The sequence below is a fragment of the Ananas comosus genome, linkage group 5 (assembly GCF_001540865.1).
Source record: "Ananas comosus cultivar F153 linkage group 5, ASM154086v1, whole genome shotgun sequence".
Lineage (NCBI taxonomy): Eukaryota > Viridiplantae > Streptophyta > Magnoliopsida > Poales > Bromeliaceae > Ananas > Ananas comosus.
Window position 1 is genome coordinate 9,431,332 of NC_033625.1, and position 16,613 is coordinate 9,447,944.

At 31.3% G+C, this 16,613-nt stretch overlaps 1 protein-coding gene and 1 long non-coding RNA gene across 2 annotated transcripts; both read left to right on the forward strand.

Moving 5' to 3' along the window:
• On the forward strand, window positions 1,918-3,003 carry LOC109710625. The gene is made up of 2 exons (XR_002216410.1): window positions 1,918-2,244; window positions 2,798-3,003. It is a non-coding gene; the product is annotated as an uncharacterized LOC109710625 (long non-coding RNA).
• On the forward strand, window positions 5,603-12,289 carry LOC109710683 (multiple myeloma tumor-associated protein 2 homolog). Its single transcript, XM_020233417.1, has 5 exons — window positions 5,603-5,706; window positions 7,654-7,799; window positions 9,500-9,589; window positions 11,115-11,385; window positions 11,808-12,289. Exons 1-5 carry the CDS (start codon window positions 5,603-5,605, stop codon window positions 12,097-12,099), a joined length of 903 nt encoding a protein of 300 aa, XP_020089006.1. The 3' UTR covers window positions 12,100-12,289.

Consider the following 16,613-nt stretch of genomic DNA (forward strand, 5'->3'; position numbering starts at 1 on the left):
CCAAATAGATGAGGTCCACCAAAAGAACTTTCCAAGAAAAGCCATGCGGGACTGACCAATCACCATCCAGATCCATAAATACAGCTAATCACACCCTCTTCCTATACACACATATTATTATTATTATTATTATTATTATTATTATTATGAGTTGAGCTAGAATGCTATTAGTAGCAAATTGACTCTGTTGCCATCAATTTATTTTCGATGATGGAGCCTCCAAATCGACGATTGACATCATTGAATATGATTTATACTACTTGAAGCATCTAGAAATCAAATTTCGTGCTTTTTCGATATTGTTCTCATGTCCATCATGTGGACACAAAAATGAATGGCTGAAAATGAATATCCTCTTAAAAGTGATGATAGGAATCTTGTAACTAAGATCGAGAGTATAGATCTTGTTCTAAATATTTTAAAAAAATTTTTAACCAAAATTCAATTGATTTGTATATCTTTACACTGTTAAACGAAAAAACGACTCATATCGATCATTAATTAAAATAACAAATTTTGAAACCTTTTGATCATTAGGTCAATGATGTCGAAAAAATTTGAAATTTGATTTCTATATACTTCAAGTAGTATAGATCATGTTCAATAATACCAATCGTTGACTTGAAGACTCCATCATCAAAAATAAATAAATAACAACGAAATTTATTTGCTAATGATAATATTAATTCCAACTCAACTCTTATTATTATTATTATTATTATTATTATTCTTATTATTATTATTATTATTTGATTAAATAGGAATATATCCTACGCGAGAAAAAGTGCATTTATTATTTTTAACTAAAATTTTTAATTATTTTTTTTTAGCAATACTATCTATATACCTCAAAAAATGGTGCATAGTATACACACCTTCAACCGAGGCCTTTTGCCCTGTCAACTTTTTAAAAAAATATATTGAAAACAAAGGATAATTAGAGAAAAATTTTTTTTTTTTTTTCTGATTTGATAAATTATAAAAAATCTTTTTATATAAAGAGAGGTTAAGCTAATTATATATATATGGTGAATCATGAATGGTAAGAAAACTAATATAGTATATAATAATATAAGAAATGTCTAATATCCTATGAAATATTTATATAAAGTAACATATATATTACAATTTTAAAATTTTTTGTAAATATATATATTAGAATATATGATCGGATATAAATTATATATTTTTATTTGGGGTGTATATCTAGCTATCTGCGTACCAAAAGAGAGGAATTAATGTATATTTTAATTAATTACGGCTTACCCATCTAAAGATTGAAGTAAACATAGGAGGCATCCATCGGCAAGGCCAAGAAGAGATGCATTAGTACACTCTAGTATAAGAATAGCAATGAGCAAATAAAAATATAGATAACTGTTGTAAATAGAAATGTTATAATTATAACATAGATATTGTTGGATGTTTCTCCATATTTAATTACCGAATTCGATTTTGTACCCTTATTCATCAGAATTTTTACGATACGTATAACGATCCGATCCGCGAGCAATAATAATTTGTTGGGCTCAAATTACGGGCCAAAATATTTGAAGCCTAATTATTATTATTAGCATGCGAGGTCTCAGATATTTTAATTAAAATTAATTTTCTATCGACGTTATAGACTCTCCTTTTTAAGACCCTGACATTTTCCTTATGTCCAAACCCAATAAAAAATTATCAGGTGATACGAGATTCTAGAGGTGACTCCTATGAATTCAAACGGTGACTCCTATCAAACCCATTAGTATATCGCCTTTTAAGATCCTGATGTTCTCCTCAGATCCAAACCCAATAAAAAATTATTAGGCAATGTGAGATTCTAAATGTGGCTTCTATAGATTCAAGAGGTGACTCTTACTAAATCTATTAGTGTAGCACTTTATTTGGCNTTTATACTCCTATGAAGCTCTCTTTTCAAATTTTAGCATCTAAGTTTACTGAACAATCACTCACTCACACTCATAGATCATGCAAAATGCATGTGAACTACAACTTTGGAAGCTTATAAAGGAGCCATCCCTTTTCTTGCAATTCCAGGTTTGAGCACAGGGAAGAGAACAAAAAAGATTGTTTGAGGACTCTATACGCCTTGATTGAAGACGCGATGAAAGCAGATAAACTAGTGGAGGCGGCTCGAAACGCCTACGTCAAAGATCGACTGAGGGCCAACCCACAATTTATGGAGAGATTGAGGACAAAAAGAGCAAAAATGCAAGGGGGGCCTCAATCACTCCCTTTGTAAGGTCTCCTCGACTCGCTCTTTGTTGTTTATTTTGAATCGGAATCACAAACAACAACAAATAATGCTTTAAAATACCATTCATATTCTGAATAGTTTTATATTTGACTATGGTATTTATTGCACCCTTATTACTCCTATAAAGTTTACATAGTTCTTATGAGCCGAGCACATGTTGCAGCAGGCAAATAATATTATTGCGAGGTCGAATTTTGTAATTATTTTCTCTTAAGACTACTGTTTCTACCTCAATAGATCTTTAATGCTCGAGTGATCTTTCTAAATCTCAACTTAACCGTGTACATGGTATCTTGTTCTCTTGTAAGTAACTTGTATTTACAATGCTAGAATTTTAAAAAGAGAAAAATTATAGATTAAAATAATTAATGTCTCGGTACTAATGTCGACGGAAAATGATTTGTTTTAATTTCTTGCGGAATTCCTGCATTTTGTTGTTATAAACATAGGCAATACACTCTTCTTTTTTAATGCTTTGGCAAATCAAGGATGTTGCACAAATTTGAATTAATTCAAATGTTATTCAATGTGCAGGTTCAAGTATATATTCGTGGAGCCGATTAGAATTCGTTTATGCTCTTTTGATTTTGTTATCATCCAATTTTTAATTTTTTGTATTTTTTTCAGAGTTTGATTTATTATAATTACTACAACATATGAGTGGATATTATTGTTGTGACGTATGTATATTTGATTTTAGTTTTATCATTTTAATAAGAATTTAAAAAACTTTGTTGATTGCTTTTTTTTAGTCTCAGCAATTTAATATAAATGAGAATTAGCTTAACTAAAGTTTAATACTAGACTAGATGTTTAAATAAATATTATACTTTGAATGACAATGGGACACTTATAAAGTGTCACTATATAAAAAAAATATTACTTTTTTTAAAAAAAATTAGGGACACTTTTTTGTGTTACTAAAACTAAAAAAAAGTGCCACTAAATTGCAGCACTTATTTTGGGATATACCGGCACTTTTTTAAGTGTCGCTATATACCCTAGGGACTGCACATATAGCGACATTTTTTTTAGTGCCGGTATTTTTGCTAGCAGCACTTTTTTTAAGTTTTAGGGACACTTAAAAGTGTCGCTATAGCTCAGTTTTGTTGTAGTGGTAGTTAATCCATAAATAATATATTTTAATAAAATAATTTATAGTCAAGAATTAAAATATATTAGACCTAAAGGGTAAATTGCACTGTTACCCCTTGAACTTTTGGTGAGTTTTACTTTACCCCCTAACTCCTAAAATGGACATCTAATAGTCTAAACTTTAATATTTCATTCGTGTTNCCAATTAAAAATTTTTAATATAAAAATATAAAATAATATTTTATAATATTTTAGAACAATATTTCTAAAGATAAAAGGGACAATCGAGTACTATAGAAAATTACTGAGAATTAAAATTTCTATATCCGAATAAGGACACCTCTTATAAATCAACCATATTAGCGAGTACACTAGAACAGTAGAGTGTTCGAGTATTGTAGGTAGTTAGTATCGCTCTTTTCTTATCTTTAAGCCACTCTAATTTATTTTTTTTAATTTTATTTTATTACAATAAAATATAGGATAAATTATTGTATAATTTATTTTAGGATAAAAAATATGTATAAATTCAAAATCAAGTATGATCATTAACTTGAGAGTTAGTAATCAATCCATAAGTAACATATTATATTAAAATAATTTATAGTCAAAAGTTCTGCAGGGTAAATTGCACTGCTACCTCTTGAACTTTTCGCGAGTTTCACTTAACCCCCAAACTCGTAAAATAGACATTTAATACCCTAAACTCTAATATTCATTTGTTTTATCTCTTCCGTCAGTTTTCAGTTAACGGAGCTTGACGAAAAACTGACGAAAAAAGTAACATGAATAAAATATTAGAATTTAGAGGGTTAGATGTCTATTTTAGGACTTCGAGAGGTAAAATAAAACTTCGCCAAAAGTTTAGAAAATAACAATGCAATTTACCATATATATATATATATATATTTCAATTAAGCTTATGTTTTTATTCGATATGAGATTATTGGGGTGTTACAGTTTGTTAAATTTTAAAAAATAATTTATGAAGGTAAAAAAATAAAAGAAGTATGTATTGGAAGGGAAGGGCTCCACTCCCGTGGTGTGGATCAGATGAGAAGTGCATAAAGAATCAAAAAAACACTCCATTTACTGCTAAATCAAGGCTAAAAATTTTTAAAAAAATGTTATTTAATTTAACCACATATACGGGCGCTCACCAAGATAGATGGATAGCAACGGTGGGATTCGAATCGGTAGGCACTCAGCAACGTCGACAGCAACAGCGCGGTCAGAAGCGATGGGATTTTGGAAACGACGACGCCAACTGCACGGTCGGAAGCCGGCATACACGTACTCCACCGGTGGACGGCAACAGCACGGCTGGAAGCGGTGGGATGAAATGGAAGATGAACGTGGATGCTGACGGTGGGGTAGAAGCCGGCTGCACTCTATGGATGGAATAGAAGATGAACGTGGATGCTAACGGTAGTGTTGGCATTGTTTATAATCTATTCAACTACCGAAAAAAATAATAATGATATAAGGACAAATTACACGTTTAATCCTCAAACGCACTGTTGATGTAAAAGTAAGACAACGTCGTTATTAGTGGCATATTTATACCTATATATTATTTTTCTTAGCCTCCGTTTGGTTCGGGGTTAAGAAAAAAGTAGTTATTTCAGAGATAGAGTTAAGTTCAGAGTTAAAGTGGGGTTAAAGATTTTTTTGTGTTTGGTTGGGGGTTGGAGTTAGTCTAGAATAATGAAAAATAGTGTTTGGTTGGAGTAAGTGGGATAAGAAAATAATGATTGATAAAGAAGGATAATGATTGATTGGAATAGGTGGGATAAGAAAGATAGTGAGTTATTATGAATAAAAAACAGTGTTTGGTTGGAGTTTGGTAGGGTTAGATGGGATTAGCTAACCCGGGATAATTTATTTAAGATGGGATTAGCTAACCCCATCCATTTTTTAGGATGTTTGGGTATAATATGGGGGTTAAGGGGTTATTCCACCCCTTAACCCCCAACCAAACAAGGGCTTAGAGTTTGCCTCGTGGCAATTCCTCCTTCACCTCTCCTTTTCACTCTAAAATTTATACTCTCCAATCATTGCTTCCCTATAACGTCTGCCTCTTCGGCTTTCCATCTTATTAATTTCTTTTTCCGTCTTATTAATTCCTTTTTTAACGTATGTCTTTTCGGCTTCCCATCTCATTAATTCCTTCTCTGTAACGTCACTGCTTCGACTTCCTCCTTATTAGTTTCTATTTTCTAAGAGGCGTTGCCCGAGAAGTTCATGGGCACGGAATATGACGTCCTCGACAACGACCTCGTCTACTACGTCCGATCCAACCTCAAGCCCCGCAGATGCATCGCCCTTGCTCTCGCCGTCAACGTCGAGTGAGTCGAACGAACTCTAACCCTAATCTCGAACCTTCCTCTCTCGATCTCGACTACTTAAATTTGTAATGTATAGTTATACAAAGGGTGTGTATCTCTCTCCTCTAATGGTCTCGGAGGACGCAAAGTATCGGCTAAGATATGGACTTACCGAAAAGAGGTTGAAGGCGCTGTGATACTTCATGAAATCGTCGGTGTTAGTCAAAAATGCCCTAAATGAGGGTACAAAGGGGTACGATTTTTATGTAACAATTTTTTTCTCCTATAATTTTTTTTTTTATCTTTCGTTGTTTTTTATTGAATTATAATTTTATTCTAAATATTTTAAAATATTTTTTATATTATTAAATTTAATCAAATATGATCAAATATGATTATATCCGCCGCATCGCACAGGTTGCTACACTAATCATTAATTATAAATACTACCAAATTATTTTTGCATTAATAATGCATCAATATTTAGTTAATCAGAATTTGATTATATGATCGGCTTAATTAATTATAAAATTCTAAAAGTTCAAGCTAAAAATAACAACCAATTAAAATTTGAGGGTCACAATATCACACGATTCATAGTTTGAGAACCAAACATGCAACTTACCTTAATAATAATAATGATTGACTCACCTAGGCCCGGATCGTCTGTATCTGCGCGCATATATACAATCTTTTATTATAATTAGGTAATATGAAATGGTACGAGTCGACAATAATACCAATACTAATCTATACTATCTGATAGGCTTCACTCAACAAACAGTNTATATAGCTAAGCTAGTATACTATCGATAGCACGGAGGCCTCCGTGTTACAAAGTTGTTTTCAATGATGCAACTTCCAAATCGACGATCAACTCTGTTAGACTTGATCTACACTATTAAAAGTATTTGAAAACTAAATTTCATAATTTTTCAATGTTATTTGGCTAGTAGTGATCAAAAGGTTTCAAAATTGACAATTTTAATGGTCGATGTGATGCGTTTGTGAATTTAACAGTGTAAAACAATCCAAATTTGATGAAATTTTTATAGAAAATTATGTTTACTATTTAGATTAAGATCAGTACATTTGATCTTAAATTCAAGTCTTTTTTCATTATTTTTTATGAGATTTTTATTTTCAGTCGTTCATTTTTAGACTACTAGTTTGATAGGCAAATGATGTCAAAAAATTATGAAATTTATTTTTAAAATATTTTTAATAGTGTAGGTCAAGTCTAACGGAACTGATTGTCGATTTGAAAGTCGTATAATTGAAAGCAACTTGGTAGTACGGAGGCTTCCGTGCTTCTGATAGTATGAAAAAGGAGAAGCAGAGGAAACAACTTTACTCTCTTTACTCTCATAAAGAGCCGGGGAGGAGAAGGAGGAGGGTCGGAGAGAAAAAAAAAAAAAAAAAAAAAGTCGCTCCGTGCCTCAGCGTGGTCTAGGCGATAAACTTGGGGTGCCGTGCGAGGGTAAGAGTGCGCCGGACAAGACGAGGCGGCTCCCTCCACCTTTGCCGCCGCCTTGCCTCCCCTCTCGCCGCCGTGTGTTGGAGAAGATGAAAAAAGAACGAGGAAAAAAAAAAAAATAAAGAGAAGAGAAATACAAATATTTGGTCAGTTTTCTGAAAATTTGATCTGAATTTGAAAATTACAAAAAAGCGATCTACTTTATAAAAAATTATAAAATAATATTTTTAATATAATTGGCTAAATTTTTTTTTTTTATAGTTTCACGTCGACCAAACAGCCCCTCAATAAAAGAAAGGAAAAAAAAAAAAATCATCCATGTTCCCACGTGGCCATGTCCCAATGCGTATGTGAATATTGATCAGAGGCAAACGGGATATTTTTAACGGGGGTCGTAATCTTTATCCCGAGTTAACCCGCAAACCCTACTCTCTCTCTCTCTGTCTCTCTTCTCTCCTGTCTTACTCCTGACCTGGAGTATATTAAGCAAGCCCTAAGCCCATCGACTCCATTTACGCCATCGGATCAAGCAGGCACGAGGGGGAAAACAGCGATCACAAAAAAAGAAGGGGCCACAAAAAAATTGGTAAAAATCAAAAAAACCCTTCGAGAGGAGGCGTCCGAGGCGGTCGAGATCGTAAGCTCTTCTCCTAATTCCCCCGCACACCTTTTACTTCCCCAATTTCTAGGGTTTTGTCCTTTAGGATTGGTCGATTCGGCTCGAATTCTCGCCCAATTCGTAATATTATTAATTATATTTGTTTAGTATCGTGAATTTTGTGTTAGAATCGTTTGCTAATTGCATGATTTGGCTTTATTTTCGGATTATATTGCCCTATGGATGCATATGAGGTTGTTCCTGTTCAAATCGCCTACCCTAGATTGCAAATACCACTTTGAAATTGTTGCCTTTGCTTGTTTCAACCCTTTTTTTTTTATCAGTGATGCGAAATGTGATGAGTCTAGATTTAAAGTTTGGTTTCAAAGCTATTGGGATTAATTGGTGCCAAAACATAGTAATTGGTAGGCGAACTTTCATTCGTTCTGATCTATCAGGTTTGTAGTTTATACTAAACTGGCGTATAAATTGGCAACTTCTGTAGTATCTTTTTGTGCAACAAACTCAAAATTTAGGGTTAAACTAATTTTTTGGTTCAATAGAAAAGCTTGTACCGTATTTTTCTAATTTTTTTGGGTCAATACAAAAGTTAGTACCGTATGTTTTAGAATCATAATGAAAGTACGTGTTTTTCCTCTCTTTTATTTCTTTGAGATTTAATATTGTTTGTTGGTGAATGTAGATAATCGATATCCTTGAGAATCATGATCGCCTTTTGTTGTCTTTCTAACATGTTTTGTTGCCTTTCTAACATGTTGCTCTGGTGATGCACCGTGCACGTGCCTATTAAGCCTTGTCCATTTAGATTGTTTTTTGGTACAATACAATAAAAATACATAGATTGTTTTTTGGTCTATGGAATTTTGAGATGGCAATATCTTTGTGAGAGTTCCTAAACTTGAAACTTGTAACAGATGGGAACTCGGTGTGAAATCTTATATATCTTATGAGTGTTTAGTTATAGAAGTCTGCTTTTTGCATTAGTAGAATCTTTTTGACTCAGAGGCATGCACTGTATCCAATGCCACTTTTAAGTTCAAAAGTTTAAGAATAAGTTGTAGATTACTGTTTATTTCTGGAGATTCCTGCAGGTAATCACACCAGTACTTTGCAAGAAGGATGCATAAATAATTTGTTTGTTGGTTTTTATTTTCTACCTTCTGTTTGCTATGATGACTATATTAGTGCTCAGGCTTGGATCATTCTGAAGCAGGACTGTAATCTTTAGTCAGCAATATCTGTGCTTCAATCGGAGTTTGCATGAACTGTGAATGTTTGTCAGCTTAATTAGTTTTGGAATTAAGAGTGAATGGACATTGTCTTTTGCCTGGACATGACTATGAAATCCTTTCTTTGCACGTTCTTCTTTTGATGTTATTATTGATATGCATGTCTTACTGAATCTATTTTTTTTCTGTTCAAAACACTATGGAAGGATGTCACTTTACTTTGACTCTGTTGGTTTCAAAGTTGAAAAAGCTGGAAGATTGCATACGTCATAGACTGCTTCGTTTCAAAGTTGAAAAAACAGCAAGATTACATCATAGACTGCTTGTTTTTATTGACGATAATTTCATAAAATGTTAGTGTGAATTATGTGTCCTTCACTTCACAATCACTTTATCCATTGTCATTTTACCTTTTCATTTTATTATTCCATGAAGTTGTTTTTGGATTGGCAAAAAGCTTTATTAATGTATCAATTTCTTTTTATACAGAATTCAAGTGGGATGATGTTAAGGCTGACAAGCACCGAGAGAATTATCTTGGCCATAGCATTAAGGCTCCTGTTGGCAGATGGCAGAAAGGTATCATCTATATTCCTTCGTCTTCTAGCCATGTTATTTTTTTTTCCTTTTTACCGAATTATTACATGGATATATTTCCATGTACTATAACTCGCATTCAATTCCACTTTTGATGTTTGTAACTTGTTCTATTATATTATCAACAATGGACTATTAAGATATAGTGCAGCTATGAGTTTCAGTTTCTTACTATCCACATAATCCCTCACTATTTGATTCTTATAGCAAGAACTTTCTCACATCAAGAACTACTATATCTTTTAAATCTCATAAAAGCAGCATAAAATATTTTAGTTAGAAGCTTCATAATAGGATTTAGTGCCAATCTCACAAGTCAATTTGTATTGCTATTTTTAGTCAATTTTCATTTATGTACATTTCTGTTCAGATGGTACCATCTATTCTTTATGGAAATTCTGTATAGCTATCTTTTTGTGTAACGTCCTTGCATCATAAGGTATTTCATGGACTTGATTCCCCCTTCTTTCTTTGGCATTTGCCTCGAATCGCTATCTTACTACCAATAGTGCTGTTTTCTATTGGAAGTGGATTGAACCACGCAAAATCATCGCCTCGGAATAGTCAATGTGTGGTGCCTCGTTCATTTTAGCCATAAGCTCCATATTCTTCTCTGGCTCAAATAGTCGAAGATACATAGGACTCGACATTGAGAGTAACCTTTCTACTTTTTCTCTCCTTTTTCTTGTTTCTCTAAATCATTTCTCTTAATTCTTTCTTCCCTTATTCCATCAAAGATTCTCGGTGTTAACTGCTGTATTTCAATTTTATTGCTCACATGTCTCGAGATTTTAGTCTCGATTCCATCTAATATTGCAGAACTTATAATATTAAAATTTTCTGCCTCCACCAATCTAGTACTTTCTACTTATTAATGCACTATTCCCATTCTTTTTTTTGCTAGCCTTCTGTTCTTTTGTGTGTCCCCTGCCTCTTCTTGGTGCTCACTATTTAACATATAGACTTAAGAACCTATGATAAACCAGTGGAAGCAACAAATGAGCTAAAGGAAAGAGCAGAAAAGCCATGTGTGAGGTTCAGTTCATATCCTACATGGCCTGTAAGCTTCGAGTTTGTAAGATGTTAATTTTTGCTATACGAGTAAACCATCGTTAAAACAAAATTGAATTACGGTATGTGGCCAAAAGCCCAAAACCCTTAGTAGTGTATATAGTGTGTACTTTAGTTAGTGTCACCTATTTACAGAACCTATAGCGACAGCTGTTACCAGGCAGCATCTACAGGAATAAAAGAGTTCGGATTATTCAAAATTTCTTTTCTTGGGCCATGTCACTCTTTCCCGAAATGCATGTACTGGACATGTTCTTCTTCAGCTTTTTCCGGCCATATAGTGGGGGTCACACAGTTGATTTTTAAAACCTACTAGATTTTTTATTCTATTTCAACCATGTAATCCATCTGAAATTAACTTCTTTTAATATTTATGTACCTTGTTGTTGCAACTTTATGTCAGACTTGAATTTAATATATTTCATCTTTTTTCCAGGGAAGGATTTGTTCTGGTATACCAGGGATAAGAATTCTGGGAGCTCGAATTCGGATGATGCTCGCAAGGAGGAAATAAGGAGGATAAAGGAAGAGGAGGAGCAGGCTATGCGCGAGGCCCTTGGCCTAGCTCCTAAGCGGGCTAGCCGACCCCAAGGCAATCGCCTAGATAAGTACGAGTATGCAGAACTTGTGAAGAGAGGGTCCACAGCTGAGGACTTAGGGGCTGGTCATGCTGAAGCTGCACAAGTTCAAGGACTTGGCTTATACAAGTGAGTTACAGTTATCTAAATGATCTATTCTGTTTAATCGAGTACATTAAAACATTGGGCATATAGCCATTATAATATCTCACTGAGTTCAACAATTTTCTTTCATTCTGTGCATAGTTGCGCTTATGTGCTCTTTTGGATGTTTGCCTATAACTGGATTCTAGACTTATCCGACCATGAATTTATATCGTGGACCAATGACTATTACACAAAGTGATAGATATTACCTAACAAGACACTAAAAGGACGCCGATGAAATCATGTAGTTTAAGGGCATAAAATATAGGATTTAGTATTTCAAGGGGCAAAGTGAATTTGTGATACTTACAGTTGGGCTTCCTTTTAGCAAAATGTTTGCTTCGCTATTATTCTAAGTAATTCTCTCCATTTGATGCATAAGGCATGCTGCTTTTGTGTTGCAGAGTGCCTCGTAATAGGGAAGAGTCTTTTTCTCTTCCAGGCAATCTACAGGAAGCAAAATCCAATACACTAACCGAATCTCAGTTAGAAAGCGACGAAGATCGTTCCGAGGAGGAGAGTAGGAGGAAGAGGCGGCGTGAGGAGAGGAAAAATGAAGAGAGAAGACGAGATACGCCTGAGAATGTTAAGGAGAGAAGACGAGATAAGCATGAGAATGTGAAGGAGAGAGGACGAGATAAGCAAGAGAAGCACCAGCGTAAAGATAAGGAAAAGCGGAGGCATGATTCAGATTAATTTTTTCTTTGTAACTAAACCAGGTGACAATTGGCGGTTAGCCAAATGATGGATTACTGGTATGTTGTTGAGCTGTTTAATAGGGCAGTGATTTCTGTTCTTACTTGGGAAAGAATCGAAGGATTGCAGTTTGTTTTGTTAACTACCGTCTCAATTCTGTTCAAGGTTCATAGTAACTACAGTTGGCCAATGTTTGCTCGCCTTAAATGTTTTACATTTCTTTGTTTTTTTTTGGCAACTCCAACAGTCCATTTTGTTGGACGTAATTAAAGATGCATAAAGTTAGAGATGCAATAGTTACAACTATATAAATCTCGTTTAATTGGATGTAGTAGAAATCGCAGTATTTATAAGCAATTTGTTTGATTACATGTAGTTTAGAAGAGCTCAAATTTTATGAGGCGGTGAGGTTATCTCCAATATAGAAAAGAATGATTTTTTTTTTTTCATTTAAAAAGCAATTTGGGAGTTTAGTTTATTTTTAGTTTAAAATTATTGTCTTCAACTACTAAAATTGCAGTCAATTTGAGCGTTGTTTTTTCAAACGTATCAAATGCCGGATTTGAATTAGTATGTAGTTACCACACAGCATTCAATTGTAACAATATTTAACAGCATTCAATTATAATAATATGCAACCAAGCAATCTCTAAAGGGTGTTCGCATGGAGGGACTGTAGTTCACAGTTTATTGAGAGTGGAAATATTAATTCAGTGGATATTGCGGCAATTTTTTGTACTAAATTTCTTGAGAAAATTCTTTCTTTTTTTTTTTTTCTTTTTTTTTTTTTTTTTTTTTTTTAGAAAAGAAGCAATACATTAGTCAAGCTGTGGATATTTTGGTAGATTGAAGAATAGTATATAAATATGCTTAAAAATGAAAAATATTAACTTTTTTAATAAAATATTATGTATAGAACTTAATAGAATATTTTATAATAATGCTGTAGAATTTTTTGTTCCCTAATAAGAAAAGCATTATAGAAATTTGACAGAATATCATTTTATCTATGTTGGTGTAAATATTCAAAAAATAGAGGTTAGCTACAAAATAATTTAAAAAATATCAACGAGATCAAGCCGAGGCACGGATATCTCGCTCTCTTTAAGGAGATTCAAGCCCTCTACGGTTGGCAAAGCCTTTGAACCGATGCAGCAGAGCACCGACTTGTCCCCTCCAGGATACAACGGCTCGACCCTCGTTGTGTGGCTTTACCAACTCTGCACAAATAGATGAGCCCAAAGCTCCACCAAAAGAACACCTTTCTTTGACCTTCTCTCTCTCTCAAGTATAATAGAAATAGCTTTATAGTTTATTGAGTTGTGTTTGAATAGAGAAAAAGAGCTCTCTATATATAAGCTCTAAAAAGTATAGGTTACGAAGGATATAAAGTCATAGGTTAGATTTCATTTAATAGAGCATATACATACGTTGCAATCCTAAAAGCATAGGTTAAGTGTTTAGGAATTTACAACACTAAATGTGTTAACGTAAACTCATTTGAAGTGGTAACTTCATTTGCATAGGTTAGTATGATATTTAATAGTTAATTAATAAAAATGTAACAACAATCTATATCATAAAACTTCATATTTTTTTAATACAATTTATATTATCTATTGTACAAAATTAAATAAATTAGATGTATTACTAATATGAGTAAGGTTAGAAGTGAATAATGTTATTTACGTTTGTATCATTTTTTGCAATAGGAAATTCAACTCGATAATCAGCGTCACTAACTTAAGTTGTCTCGACTTTCTTAAAACCGAATATTATAATTTTTCGATATTATTTGTCTAATATTTAATGGTCCTGAAATTCACAATTTTTAATGGCTACAATAAAGTGAACAAAGATCATTTGAATACAAATAATGTCCTCAAATTGCGAAATTCAATTTCTATAAAATTTCAATAGTTTTTATTATATTTAATAGTGCCGATTATGGATAGTTTTTCTAGATATTTAATCATACTGCTCATTCATTATAAACTACAAACTTTTTAAGTAAATTTAAAAGTGATGCTGAACAACATGCATGTACATGCATCCAAATAGAATCATAACGTTAGTAATGATATTATTCTATGACAATTTTCTTTTATGCATTAAAAAATATTATATTTTATCTTTTATATATTATACATTGTATAATATAAATAGATACGAATGAGCATTATTCTGAAAAGTATGATCCTTCCACAATTTGTCTTAAGCCAGCCAAGCATATAAACAAGAATACTATGCCGACGACAAGTTTAAGGCCCCGTTTGGATACCTCTAAAAACGTAGCATAGTTAAACTATGCTACGCTGGTAGGAAAATAATCCTATGAAGCGTTTGGTAGAAAAAAAAAATGACGTAATTTTTGGAGTATAGTTATACTATATTCCAAAAAATGGAGTAAACTTACAATCCCCTTTAACCAAAGGAAAAAAATTCCACCATTTTGGGCTCCCAAAGATGTATCAATTTTTAAATTTTAAATTTCAAAATAAAATTTTAGATTTCAAATTTCAAAATTTTAAAATTCAAATTTAATTTTGATTTTAAATTTCAAATTTTAAATTTCAAATTTCAAATTTCAAAAACTTCAAATTTTAAATTTTAAATTTCAAATTTCAAAAACTTCAAATTTCAAATTTCAAATTTCAATTTAAAATTCAAATTTAAAATCAAATTCAAAAAAGTTCAAATTTTCAAATTCAAAATCTTCAATCAACCCCTTTCCACTTCAAATTTCAAATTTCAAATTTCAAATTTCACTTCAACTTTCAAATTTCTCAAATTTCAATTTCAAATTTCAAAAAGTTCAAAATTTCAAATTTCAATTTCAAATCAAATTCAAAATCATAAATTCAAATTTCAAATTTCAAATTTCAAATTTCATCAAAATTCACTTTCAAATTTCAACTTTCAATTTCAACATTCAAATCAAAAGTTCAAATTTCAATTCAAATTTCAAAAAGTTCCAAAATTTCAAATTTTAAATTTGAATTTTTAATTTTTAATTTTCAATCTTCAAAATTTAAATTTAAACTTAAATTTAAAATTTTAAATTTATAAATATGTAAATTTATAAATTATTAAATTTGAAATTTAAAATTTTAATTATAGATTTTTTAAATTTCAAAATTTAAAGTTTAAATGGTATACTTTAAGTTTTAAATTTTAAAGTTTCAAATTTCAAATTTGAAATTTCAAATTCCAAATTTCAAATTTCAAATTTAAAACATAAAATCTAATTTACTTTTTAAATTTTAAATTTTAAATTTTAATTTTATATTTTGAATTTTTATTTTTAATTTTTAAAATTTTATTTTTAAATTTTGAATTTTGAATTTTGAATTTTGAGTTTTGAATTTTGAATTTTAAAATTTTAAAAATTTAATTGTTATAAATACTGCGGAATTGTATGATATGTATCCAAACTGCTTAAAAATGAAGCTGTGGAATTTTTTTGTAGTTACAGGATTCCGTATTTCATTTAGACCAAAACCATAGAATAAAAATTCCATGGAGTTTTTTAACTATGCATCCAAACAGGGCCTAAATGATTTAGGATTAACATGCTTTATTGGGAATAACTTGTTCCACTAAAAACCATTTGTTCTTATTTGATTTAGGTATACGTAGGACAATAAGCCCTTGTTGGGGGGTGGAACTTTTGTTTCTCCCCTTAATGATTTTTTTTTTTCGAATAACGCATAAAGAGAGTAAAAATTATATTGTTGTTCCATACCTGGGGCTCAACAAGGGGCAGAGCAGTTGTCCCACCCTCATTAAACTAATTAATTCATTCAATAATAATATAATTAATATAATACCATATAATTAATCAATTAATTAATATATTAAGTAATTTTTATAATCAATTCATTAATTTTATTAAATTATTATTTTTTAGAATTAATATATTAGCTTATTTTCTTAATTAATTTTTAATAGTTAATTGATTAATTAACATATTAAATTATTATTAATTGATATTTTGATATTAATTAACTAGATGAAATTTTTTTTAAAAAAATTATAATTGCCCTTTTTCCTACAAGTCTGGTCTAACAGTCGAAATATAACTATTCTTAATTCTAAGAATAGCTCAATTTTCATTCAGACATACAGTTAGCCTTAGTTTCTACTTATTTCAGAAATTATGCCCCTATTAAAAATAAGAAAGAATAATTTAGTCTGTTTATTTTCACCGAAAGTGGATTTTAGATTTTTCAGGTGAATATTATTTTTCCTTCACGGTTTGTTTCATAAATATGAAAGTAAGTTTCTCTAGTTCTATTATTTGTTTGGCAGAAAGGGAATAACGTAAAAAAATACAATTATATATGGAGAATAAATACTTGATAAATAAAAAATTGTAATGTAATAAATAAAAAATAATATAATTGTATCCCTATATAATTGAAAATGAAATCTAAAATAACTAAATACAGTAAAAGAAATATTAATACTCAACTAATCAATTTTTGTTATATTTAAAATGTACAAACTAAATG